General features: G+C 46.1%; 1 protein-coding gene across 3 annotated transcripts in view; it reads left to right on the top strand.

Moving 5' to 3' along the window:
• SULF2 (sulfatase 2) overlaps nt 1-13,542 on the top strand; it is a 317,708-nt gene that overhangs the window by 258,550 nt on the left and 45,616 nt on the right. For all 3 annotated transcript variants that reach the window (XM_030211408.1, XM_030211410.1, XM_030211409.1), the window contains 4 exons: nt 3,714-3,889; nt 5,770-5,898; nt 6,360-6,416; nt 7,713-7,842. In XM_030211408.1, the coding sequence (XP_030067268.1) occupies nt 3,714-3,889; nt 5,770-5,898; nt 6,360-6,416; nt 7,713-7,842 (492 nt within the window). The remainder of the gene's footprint in view (nt 1-3,713; nt 3,890-5,769; nt 5,899-6,359; nt 6,417-7,712; nt 7,843-13,542) is intronic.

Raw genomic sequence — 13,542 nt, forward strand, 5'->3', positions numbered from 1 at the left:
ACCGACTGGGTCCCAACTGCCTCTGGGCGAGTCTCCTGCTCTCAAATTATCCCCAGTGATTTCTAGGTTACTGGAGACCACACTCCCAGTGGTCTGTCAGTTCTCAGAAAGCACTCACAGACCCACCATACAAACCACCAGGATTCGTTATCAGTCCAGACAGGCAGAGTCAACAAACTAAATATTGTTTATTGACTTGAAAATATTGAACAATGAACAGAAAAAGTGCAAACAGCAAACAATAACAGGTAACTGATTTCAATCTAAATATTTCAGAGTCCAGAACAACAAACTTTGAGAGTGTACTGCAGACTGCCTTTCCAAAAGGCCTACACAAAGAAAACAGCCTTGATTCTGCAGCAGCTTCAAAACATAAACACGCACCACCTGCTGCCCAAACTAGAGAAATACACTTAAGGAAATAATTTAAGGCAAGGATGACCTAGGGGCCCTTTTGCTAAAGTGCCTCCTGAGGAAGGCTTGTTGCTGAAACACGGACTGTGTTGGGTCCCAATTAGGGTTACCATACGTCCGGATTTACCCGGACATGTCCTCTTTTTAAGGACATGTCCAGACGGGTTTTGCCAGTCCACCCGTTTGTCCGGATTTCTGGACAAACGGGCGGGCGGCGGGCCTATCCTAGTCTCCCCTCCCTTTACTTATTATCTACTGCCCTGTTGGTCTAGTGACCTCTTCGGGGCAGGAAAGAGCCCCCCTCTTTCCTGCCCGGAGCGCTGCCTTGCCCTGCATTCTGTTGCTATGATGGTCTCGGGATTCAAAATGGCCGCCGAGAGTTGAAGCAGCCTCACGAGGACAGGGCAAGGACAGCTCCAGGCAGGAAAGAGGGGGCTCTTTCCTGCCCCAAAGAGGTCACTAGACCAACAGGGCAGTAGATAGTAAGTAAGGGGAGGGGAGGTGACGGGGGGAGGGGAAGTGAAGGGGGCAGGGGAGGGGAATATGTGACGGGGCAGGGCGAGGATGCAAAAGGGGCGGGGCAGGGTGTGGGCAGGGCAGGGGCGGGACATGTGTCCTCTTTTTCAGAGGACAAAATATGGTAACCCTAGTCCCAATAAACTTGTTTTGACGCACTTACTTTCGTGTTTGGGCTGGTCGTTTGGACTTGGTCTTGCTTCCACCCTTGGTTGCTGTGCTTGCATTTCTGTGGAAGGTGTAGACCTTCCTTGTCATTTCCTTCAGTTGGTGCAACTCATCATGTCCAAAGCTGATCATGGATCCCAGTCATGGGCGTAGACTGGGGGGGGCGAGGGGGGGCTTTGCCCCCCCAAACGACGACGACCCGCAGCGGCGAACGGGTGGCCGGCAGTAGTAAAGGCAGCAAGTAGCAGGCAGGCTCGACTCCGCTTTCCTGCTCTCTCTGCGTCTCGCCCGAAAGGAAATGACATCAGAGGAAGGCGGGACGCAGAGAGAGCAGGAAAGCGGAGTCGAGCCTGTCTGCTACTTGCTGCCTTTACTACTGCCAGCCGCCCGTTCGCCGCTTCAACTTCGGTACCAGGGGCTGTTGGTAGCGGCGTTGCAGCGATTACAACAGTCTGCTTCGGAGCCTCAGCCTTCCCTGCCACAACCGCCTATGCGGAACAGGAAGTTGTACCAGAGGAGGCGGGACGTGTAGCAGGGAAGTCCGAAGCAGACTGCTGTTATTGCTGGCTGGCTGCAGTGCCGCTACCGGCAGCGATCAATGCAAGTGAGTGAGGAGGAAGGAAAAAGGAGAGACGCTGGAACCGGGATGGGGGGGGGGGGGCGAGAAAAGGAGAAAAATGGAGGTACTATTCAGCTGCACCTTTGGGAGGAGCGAGGGTGATGGAACCATGTGGGTAGGGGTGAATGGAGGGCAGAAGGAGGATCTACAGGATGGAGGGAGAGAGGTGCAGGTCTGCTGTGCTGGATATTTTTTTTTGGGGGGGGGGGATGATGAACAGAGAGGAAGAGGTGATGGATTGGGGGGGAGAAGGGATTGTTAGATGTGGATTAGCTGGTAGGAGGGAAGAAGGGAGAATGGATGGTAGGAGGAAGGGAAGAGAAAAGAGAGTGTCAGGGAGACAGAGAAGCGAGATTGTGGTCATTGAGGGAGCATAGAGACAGGGACACAAAGGGACAATGCTGGACAGAGAGGGGATAAGGGCATACAGGGACAATGCTGGGAGGGAAAAAGGGATATTGGAAGATGATGGACATAGGGTGAGTAAGAAGACAGGGGAGATGCTGGAAATGGGGAGGTAAGAAAATGATGGGGGGGTGTGCTAGACATTGTATGGGGATGGGGACAAAGAGGGTATATGCTGGACATTGGAGAAATAATGATATAATGGAGAAGCTGACATGGAAGGGAAGGGGACATGGAGGGATGCTGGATTGAAGTAAGGGAAGGAGGATATGCTGGACAGAAGATGGTGAGAGAAAGAGAATATACTGGTCAGAGGAGTGAAAATAGGGAGAGAGGGTGCTGTATAGAAGGGAAGAAATAGAAAGAGAGGGTGCTGGAAGAGGGGAGAATTAACAAAAAACACAGGAATAACAGGATGAAGATTGGGGTGAGGGACACGTTGAGGGCAGATACTGAAACTCGAGGAAGGGTAGAGACAGGGCTACTGCATAAAACAGAAGACACTGGGACCAAAGCGAATAGAAAAACTAAATGATGAGACAACAAAGGTAGAAAAAAGTATTTTATTCAGAATTTATTAATTGGAATATGTCAGCTTTTGGAAATGTGTATCTGTGATATTTTGCATGTAAGTTTCAATTTTTCTGGTATTGCTGCATGCTGAGTCTGTCCTTGGAATTAGTGCTGTTATGGTTTAGTAAGAATATGAGTGTGTTTTTGTACAAGTTTGTGTATAGCGTTTTGCAGTGGAGAGATTGTGTGTTGGCCTTACTGAGGTGGCACCAAAACATCAGAAAGGGTGTAGAGCCTAAATCACAACACACTACCTCTTGAAGGATCTACATATAGAGCCTATGCATTTCTAAGGTCAACACTGGCATAGTATGGGAAAGGGGGTCGGGAAATACTACTGGAGATGAAGAGGGAATGCTGGGTAAGGAGGAAAGAAGGAAGGAAGGAAGAAAGAGCTGGCTTGATATCTCATACATATTCATTATGGTTATTCCCCCAAAAAGCCAGCTCTTTTTCCCTTCCTTCCTCCATATTAGCATATCATTTGCATATGTATATATGCAAATGAATATGCTAATATGCTCCGCCCCATCCCTTGCCCCCCCCCCCCCCAAATAAAACAGTCAAACTACGCCTATGATCCCAGTGTTACACGCTATTCTATAAAGGACACCGATCTCGGTACACCTGTTATAGAATACGGTTCAACAATGTTTTTCAATGCCAAACTTTGAGCACCGTTGATTGAATCCAGCTTTCTGATGTGAATATGACCAATAACTAGGCTTGGAAAATAACAGTAGTTGTTAAACAAAGAGCTCCAACATTGGTACAAAACTAGAATGAAAGTTAACAGTCCGCTAATAACAGGCGTGTTCTCTGCTACATACAGGCACCTACATGTTTTTATAAAATATACATGATTACGGTGCATTAGAAAGTGCTTTCACATGATGACCCCTTTATAAAATTATCCTCAGTTGGTCCGACTTTTAGAAATCATAATTTGCCTGGTGTGTTAGAAATATCGAAGCGCTAACGTGTTGCATATATTCATCTTTTTTTTTTCTTTCTTCAGATTTATAACACATTAGTGGAAACTGGAGAACTGGATAATACCTACATCATATACACAGCAGACCATGGTTACCATATTGGACAATTCGGATTGGTGAAAGGGAAATCCATGCCTTACGAGTTTGATATTCGAGTCCCTTTCTATGTGAGGGGTCCAACCGTGGAAGCGGGGTCTTTGTAAGTTTAGTCACATCTAATTTATTATTGGTTAGTGACAGCACTGATGATGCGGAGAGATCACTGCCAAAATCCTGTAGTGACAATCTTTTTGGACTGGAATAAACTGAGGCATCCTATAGGCGGCTGTAACTCTCAAAACTTGCTGGTTAAGTGCCACTGAAAATTAGCAGCTAACCCAGACCAAGCAATTTAACTGGTCAGCAGCTGGTTAGATCGCTTTGGATACCACCCCACGTGGTCATATTTGATTTCCATTTATTTAATTTGAATCTAATTTGGCATTTATATTATACTTCTCCATGGGGTCTCACACTGAGATTGGATAGCACAGCCAGTAGTGGGAGGCGGGGCTGGTGGTTGGGAGGCGGGGATAGTGCTGGGCAGACTTATACGGTCTGTGCCCTGAAAAAGACAGGTACAAATCAAGGTAAGGTATACACAAAAAAGTGGCACATTTCTTGGGCAGACTGGATGGACCGTGCAGCTCTTTTTCTGTCGTCATCTACTATGTTACTATATATGTTACTATAGTAAGACAGATTACAAAAATTAAATTAAAATACATCCCCCAAAAGACCTCCAGCTTCCGGTCAGTGTAAAACTTGACTAAATTAGTATCTATCATTAAACCATTTCATTTTGAAACTAAAGAGACCCTTTTATTAAGGTGTGGTGAAATTCGGACCTTATCACTTTCTAATGTGTGTGTTTCTCACGTACTAAGCCCTGATTTAACACTGTATTAAAATAAGGCATTTTCTTTTCTTTTTTTTTTTTTTTTTAGGTCATGTGCTAATGTTAGCACACAGTATTAACTCCGTGTTAGGGAAAGGGAATGGGACTTGATATACTGCCTTTCTGTGGTTTTTAAAGTTAGTCACTCAGGTGGGCTCTCGGCGTATTCTATAAACCACACAGAAATTTTAGGCTTAATTTATAGAATACGCCTAGACGTATTTCATTGTGGCGCCAATTTCTTATGCATGATATATAGAATCTAGTCCTAAGGGGGAGTTCTATATTAAAGTGCGGCCAAATTGCGGGTGCAACTTAATTGATTAACAAACCAAATTGGCACCAGGCGATAATGAGCAATTATCAGCACTAATTGTCACTAATTCAGATTTACATGCACAACTTTCTAAGTGTATTCTGAAACGTGGTGCACATAATTCTAATGTGCAGATCTCAAAAAGGGGGTGTGGCCATGGCAGGGCATGTGTGGGCCATGGGCATTCCTAAAAATTACATATAGTGTTATAAAATATGCCCAATCCATGCTTAAGAAGGCGTAGGCATATTTATACCAGGTTTTAGTTGGTGTAAATGGCCACGCCTAAATCTTACTCATGGGGACGAGCATGAGTGGGGAGGGGTCAGCGCCATGTATAGAATTCCCTCTTAAGCGTGCATTAGGGCTTTACACCGTTTAGTGAAAGGGGCCCCAAAATGCTTTAGGGAGTATTCAGAAAAGAATATTTCTTATTTTGCTTTTGGAAGTAAAGATTTGGCCACACTGTAGGACTGTGATAAGCACAAAATATCAGTCTGTGAAAAGCTTTGCCCCCACTTGTGCCTGTGGAAAAGCACTTTTAGAGGGTAATAACAGGGCACCTAGATTAACGGGACAGGAAGATGTCTATCTTTTGCTTGTTTATAAAGAGACACAGGCACTTGTATAAAAATAGTAAAGTCCTGAAGAAACTACAGGTATATTGAAGATGTGGCTGTAGCCCTTGCTCATCAGCAGGTTATATGTAATTGTGTGTAAAGTACTAGTCCACCCACGCTCTCTACCCAAATTACAGGATTAATTAATAGGATTTGGCAGATGGTCTCAAGGGTGTCCCGTCTTTTTGTTTGTTTCTGTCTGACAGGAATCCTCACATCGTACTAAACATTGATCTTGCCCCGACCATCCTAGACATTGCAGGCTTGGACATTCCGCCCGACATGGATGGCAAATCTATCCTAAAGCTGCTGGACACCGAGAAACCAGCCAATCGGTAAGGAAGGCAAGTGCTGTCGCACATGGGCCCCTTTCATCTTATTTGCACATCAGCTTAAGACGTATAAGATGATATTTAGGACTTACTGCATAGACCTTGAGGTGCCTTAGTCTTCATTAGAAGACCTTACATAAGTATTGCCATACTGGGACTGACCAAAGGTCACATTTATCAAATGCTAAGGTCACCTCCCACACCTCCATCACTCAAGATAAATCCTTTCAGTACTGCCTTCTGCCTCCCCTGAATACATTGCTTGATATTTTTTTTAAGTATTTTATTTATTTATTTATTTATTGCATTTGTATCCTACCTTTTCCCACCTATTTGCAGGCTCAAAGTGGCTTACATAGTTTTGTAACTATTGCATCCCAGTAAAACTCAGATTTCATACACTGAATATTTATGGTAAGACAACCGATTTCAATTTTTTCATCCAACATTTCTTTCCTTTAAAGGTTCCATTTTCAGAAGAAGTCAAAGGTGTGGCGAGATTCATTCCTGGTGGAAAGAGGGTGAGAAAACTGATTCTAACCATCAATTCCCTATATTTCTCTGAATATCTCTTGAAGTACCTGGTGCAGTCAGCAGCCAACATTGATCCTCTCTTGTCTTCAGAGCACAATATGGCATTTCATCCTACTTTAGGGGCAAATGTATAGCAGAAGTCCCATATAGGAAAAAGTAAAGAGCACACACTTAAGATTTGTTTTTCCTTTGGCTTTTCTTCCCTCTGCCAAATGAGGCCGGTAGAAATGCCGGCAACCAGTGGCGTACTGAGGGCGGGGCGTTGGGGGCAGTCCGCCCCGGGTGCACGCCGCTGCAGGGGTGCAGAAAGCAGCCGCGCGGCTGTCGGCTCCACTGGTTCCCTGCTCCCTCTGCCCCGGAACAGGTTACTTCCTGTTCCGGGGCAGAGGGAGGAGGGAACCTGCAGAACCGACAGCCGTGTGGCTGCTCCCTGGGAGGGGGGGGGGGGGTCGTACTGCATCCAGGGGGGACACACCGTTGCACCTGGTGGGGGGAGGGGGGGTGCAGTGGCGAATCCGCCCCGGGTGGCAGCCGACCAAGGATCGCCACTGCTGGCAACTCTAACAAGTTTAGACAGTTTCAAGTTTTCTGCTGCCCCTTATTGACAAAAAAATCTAGGATGTTTTTGGAATCATTAAGGGATCCTTTTACCAAGCTGCGGGAAAAAGCGCCCTGCGCTAGCAACGGGGGTGGGGGCGTTTTCCCCCGCACACCAGAGCCCTTTTTACCGTAGTGGGTAAAAAAGCCCCCAGACACACATGGCCATGTGGTAAGAGAACTCTTATGTGGTAAGAGAACTCTTACCGTGTGGCCATGCGACAGGGAGCCATTACCACCACCCACTGAGACGGCGATAAGGGCTCCCACGGTAACCGGGCAGCCCGGTGATGCCCGATTACCGCCGTGAAAGCCATTTCCAGAGGTTTTCTTTTTTTTCCCCGGAAATGGCGCACGCTCAGGGCAGGACTACCACCAGCGGCAGCGTTGGGCCGGCAGTAGCCTCAGAAGAGCAAGCGGTAAGCCCGCGTAGGGTTTACCGCTGCTCTGTGAAAGGCCCCCCGAGTGCATTAAATTGTAACTATTCTACGATGTCAACATGGGATGCCAAGAATCTTATTTCTACAATGGGTCTCAGCAGTCCCATTTGGACAGTGGGTACAACTCTTGTGGGAGAAGGGACAGGGAAGATAGGGATCAGGAACCACGTGAGATTTTATCTCAAGTAGTAGACTCGTTTCTGATTTAATGGCGCCCCTTAAATGCTTTTTCTTTTCTTTTTAAAGTAAATTGCTGCACAAGAGGGAAAATGAGAAAATTAATCCACAAGAAGAGAACTTTCTACCTAAATATCAACGTGTCAAAGACCTCTGTCAGCGAGCTGAGTACCAGACAGCCTGTGAACAACTTGGACAGGTAAGACACCCAACGGTGCATAGTCCAAACCTCCACACGGAAGGCTGTGCTTATTACCCCGTACAGATTGCAATGATGTCCTTCACCTAGTTGTGAAAGCAAGTGACTCATTGGGAGGTCATTGCACTAGACTTCATATACTGTAGCTCTTGGGACACTCGTCATATTAAGGAAGATGGGCTTCCTCTAGCCTTAGACAAATATTTGGAGTATTAGGGCACTACCTGGTATAAGTCTACTCAAATGAAAACCAGTGAAGAACTCTCATTTCAAGGAGGAAAAAATCTCATAAAACTGCGGCAATCAATATCAAAAAGATAAACCTCTCTTTTTTTTTTTAGCGGTTCTTCTGCCCACAGTGCAACAAGTAATCATAGATCAAAAACCTCCTGGAAAAATCATTTTGAAAAAATTTTTTAATTTTTAAATGGCACCTTATAAGCACTACTCATCAAAACCCACATTGCTTCGAGCGCTGACAATAATGCACAAAGAGTATCGAAATGTGAAACTTATCTGAGTAGTGCACTTTGTATAATCGGTGGTTGCACCCCAGCAGAATGGCTGAAAACAGTGCGTTCCCAACGGGCCCGTTTCGCGTCAGCTTCTTCAGGAAACCACACTCGTGGCCGTGCTTATTCTGCTCACGACCACACGTCTCGCCGCTCTGCCACCTCACCTCTCTAGCTGGTATAAGTCCAGCCTGGTTTTATCTAACACCACCACCTCTCTGCTAAAGCGCTGGTGACATTTAAGAGGGAGCTAATTTCTATTTCAACACATCTTGTTTGGTGATTTGTTTTAAGAGATTGTGGTAAGAAGATTGGTTTTTAAGAGATTTTTAAATTTGCATGAACCGAACTGCCAAGGACTAACATGGTAATGACGTTATTTAGGAAACAGCAAGTGAAAGTAGTGGAAGTTATAAACTGGAAGAAAATCTTGGACGGTAATAAAACTTCCTGCTGGGTTATACTAAGTAAGGAATTAAACAGGACGTGTCTTCCTGCACGTCTTTAGATGTTTTGTGAGCTGTGAGGGCAAAGTTCAGAGATGTGATCCACTGAAAAAGTACAGTGAACTTCTTTAACCCCCCACCCTGACCTGTGGAATTATACAAACCACCTTTTCCACCTCCAAAAAATGGGAAGTTTCACCCATAACCAGGGCTTTTTTTTTGAGGGGGTACTTGGGGGTACTGACTACCGGCACCTTTTCCGTTGTCTGCTAAAATTGAGCCATGGTCCCCAAGTTTTAATGAAAGAGCTCAGGCTCTACACACCAACTCTGCTTTGTCATAGATTCTGTGATTGGTTGCAGGGGGCCTGGCTATTATGGGGTGGGTCCCTCAGTGATCACTCCACCCCTGGTGGCCTAGCATTTGAGGACCGGTACCTTTTTTGCTAGAAAAAACGCACTGCCCATAACTAAAGGCCTCCTACTTCTGACACGTGCACATGTGCACATCCACCATCCACATTTATCCACAGACATGCGTGCTTGTGTACACATAAATGGAAATATGGCTATGTGGTCTTCTGTAGTTTGCAGGAGAGTGTTCACATGGGCAGAGTTTACACCAAACCTGCCCTAGGGGTCCACAAGCCAGTCAGTTTTCAGGATACCCCTAATAAATATGCATGCGAGATTTGCATGCCTGTCGCCTCCATTATATGCAAATGCATATTCATTAGGGATATCCTGAAAACCTGACTGGCCTATGGACCCCTCTGAGTACCCCTGACATACACTTTAAGGGTCGATTATTCAAAGTGATTTAACCAAGCAGGAGAGGTTCCATTTGGAGAGACAATTAATTTAAAATTTAAAATCTAAATTTAACTGTATTTCAAAGAGCAATGAAAAAGTAATATGAGTTTAAAAGTAGGGCTGCATGTTAATCACGATTAACACAGCGATTAACATGTTAATTATTAAGCTAGATTAATGATTAACACCCTCCCCGTCTCCCTCCCCCGTCTGCATGGCCGGTCTGGCATCTCTTCCACCCCTCCCAGACCGCCAGCAGCTCTCCCCTCCTGGTTTACCTTGTTATTTGCAGTAAATCTTCACCCTGTAGCGGCAGCATATTGAAACACTGTCTCGGCCTTCACTGGACCTTTCCTTATAACCCCTCCCGCCCCCTTCTGATGCAACTTCCTGTTTTCAGAAGGTGGCTCCGGGTCAAAAGGAGCATTTCAATATGCTGCCGTGGGAAGTACTGTTTCAGCGTCAATTGGAAGGGGCAGGCAGGTTCTCTGGAATACTTCATAACTTGCCTATCCCTTCCCTAATGAAAATGTGATACTGAAACAGCACCCCCCCCCCCCCCCCCACTGGCAGGACTGTAGATGGAGGACTCCTCTATCTGATGCCACTCTGACAGCAGTGGCGTGCCAAGGGGAGGGCGGGGGGCGGTCCGCCCCGTGTGCACGCCGCTGGGGGGGTGCCACGCGCCTGTCGGCTCCGCTCGTTCCATGCTCCCTCTGCCCCGGAACGCGGCACCCCCCAGCAGGTAAAAATGCACCCGGGGGGTGTCTTTTCGCCGGGGGGAGGTGTCCTTTCGCCGGGGGTGGGGGGGGGTCGCGCTGCACCCGGGGGGGGGCGGGGCGCATCGGCGATCCGCCCCGGGTGTCAGCCACCCTAGGAACGCTACTGTCTGACAGCACAATAATGTAAATTGAAAAATGGAAAAAGTTGTATTTCTCACCGCCAAGGACCCAGGGAATCGCACGGCTTACATAACATTATCCCGTAAGAACAGGAAGCCTTGTTGAAAAGCTGTTCTCAGTTAATGCCCACACAAGCAGGCCGTCTGGAGTACCATTTCCTGACTGATAGGCAAACAAAGGTCCCTGGCATTCCTCAAACTCTGTATAACTTGGCAGTCACAAGCAGCCTGTAAATAGCTCATCCAGCTGAAAGTCAAGGTAAACTGATAAAACACTGAGAAGATATTTGCAGCCATTGCAATCATATAACGTAATTAGTTTCGCAACTGTTATAAAAAGTTGCAATCGGGCAAAGTGGTGTATAAATAAAAAGGCATCGAGCACTGACACACATAGAGGGACCTCTGCTTTGCTGTGAACAGTAGCAGTGCAGCACAGGGAACTGGTGTTCTATTTACCACGATTTGGTAGTTGTGTATTGCCAAGGGGTGAGACAGAAAGGGACACCATCTATCCCTTATATAAAAATGTATGTGGGATACAGGGGCGTAGCTAGGTGGGGTCACGGGGGGCATGGGCCCCACAGATTAAGCCCTGGCCCCCTCTACTTTGGACCCCCCTCCCGCTGCCGACCCTCTCCTGTGGCTGCCCCAACCCCCACCAGCCGAAGTCTTCTTCAGCGCCAGTCGACTCCGGCGCCTTCGCTGATAATGTTTCTGACGTCCTGCGGCAGCGGGAGGGGGTCGGAGGCTGTGGGAGGCGGGCTAAAATGTGCCCCCAACCTCGGGCTCTGGCCCCCTCCCACCGTGAGGTCTGGCTATGCCCCTGGCATAGTCGATTAGTTAAGTAAGGGCTCTGTTACTAAACCACAGTAAAATTTGTGGCTGCCACAGCATAATATGATAACCACAAATTTTATGCATCACCCAATGGAGTTAGAAGCAGCATTTTGTAATCCTGGTCCCCTGTTAAAGTAACAATTGGTGCAAAGTACCAGGCCAACGGATGTGACAGGAGCACATACCAAATCCTATTTAGGAGGCGTTAAGTATTCCCAAATTAAAGGGGTCTTTACTAAGCAACGGTAGCGTGTTGAGCTCATGGTACAAATAGGCTGGTAGTCAACACCGAGATGTCCATTATATTCCTATGGGCATCTAGGCATTTACCGTCAGCTGATTTCTACTGCGAGCTAAAAAAAAACGCTACCACGGCTTAGTAAAAGACCCCCTAAATATGTGTTAGACAGTATATGTTAAGTATAACGTACTAGCTGGCGAATTCTTCCACACCCACTTTCTGCTCATGCCATGCTCTTTGATAGAAAAATTCACTAACAAATTCACTGCAAAACCCCTTAACACGGTCACATCGTGGCCTGTTTCTGCAACACTTTAGGAAAAGGACCTCTTAATTTATTTAAAATAATTTTCTCAACTGCTTTTCCCAAACACATAAATAACAAAGCAGTGTACAAACTAAAAACATAATCAAGTATTCATAATTTAAACTCAATAAGCAAAACTACACAGAGGATCATACAAGAAAATAGGAATAACATAAGGATTTGGGGGGGGGGTGGGGGGAGCAAGCAGAACAAACAAGACATACAATCAAAAGCCAGAGAAAACTAATGCAGAAAATAAAAACCTCACACACAAATTCCATGCTACCAATCCTGGGGCAAGCAATAGCAGACTATGGACTTTTCCTCCGTGAACTTGTCCAAACCTTTTTAAACCCAGATACTCTAACCGCTGTTACACATCTTCCAGCAACAAGTTGCAGAGATTAACTATTTGTTGAGTGAAAAAAAATATTTTTTCCTATCTGTTTTATTTCCCTGTAGTTTTTATTCAGCGTCCCCTGGTCTTTTAGTTTGTGAAGGAGAGAAATATCAATTCACTTTTCCTCGTTCTACATCACTAAGTCCTAGGAATGCCCCTGACCTGCCCATCCCCCCATGCCCCTTTAGAGTTGCATGCTATGACATTTAGACACATGTAGAAAAGAACACAGAGCAGAGCTGCACTTAACTTCTAATTACTGCCAATTAACATCAATAATTAGCTAATTAATTTGCGCACAGATTTCTGATCCACACTCAACTTTAGGCAACCTATACAGAATCCAGCAGTGTGTTACCAGCCATTACTCTTAGGAACAAAGGTTGTGGCCTTCCCAACAGCTGCAACCTCTGCACATCCCATTCTTTTCACCACATAGGGCCTGAATCAGTCCTCCAGGTCCCTTCAGCCTTACTGTATAATATCTTACATCAGGCACTGAAAGACAGGGTCGGGAACGGCCCAAATTTCAGCTCAGGCAAGGCCCTATAAAAATAAATGGTGAAGATACTATTCCCCGTTCAGTATCACGGCGTCTTGGCTTCCTTTCCTTTCCAGACAGTTTCCTGAATTCCACCCAAGTCCTCAGAAAGTGCTTAGCAATCAAATTCAGAGGAAGATAAACAAAACTGTTATATATTATAAGCACTTCTGCTTGGGTGCTGTCATAGCTGTCGGGAATAGTGAGCCCTTGGACCAAAGCCGGAGCTTTGGCAGACAAATTAATAACGGCTTTTGGTGAATTAATCACAGGAAGAATGTTATGCTAATTATTCATTTTGACTCTTTGGTAACATTAAAGGATATTTTAACCTTTCCATTATTGCTCTCTTCGGTTAACCTTTCAGACCCTGTCTCTCTCATTTTGCTTCATTCTGAGGCTGGTCACTGTCTCCCACCCTGTTTACCTCTGGACTTCAGTAGCATCACGTCAGCATTAATGCAAAACTTTAATCAGGTCAGGTATGCTCAGTGATTAACCGTTACTTTTTCCATCATTCAAGGGTACTCGGTTATAAAAAGACTTTAGAAACCTCTTTCCTGTACCAGTCTGCGTTGGTGTAGAACGGTGATGGCAAACCTATGGCATGCGTGCCAGAGAGGGCATGCAGAGCCCTCTCCCTTGGCACGCGCGCCGGTCGCTGGTCCGCTCCGCCCACTCTCCCTCCCTCCCTCCCTCC

The sequence above is a fragment of the Microcaecilia unicolor genome, chromosome 8 (assembly GCF_901765095.1).
Source record: "Microcaecilia unicolor chromosome 8, aMicUni1.1, whole genome shotgun sequence".
Lineage (NCBI taxonomy): Eukaryota > Metazoa > Chordata > Amphibia > Gymnophiona > Siphonopidae > Microcaecilia > Microcaecilia unicolor.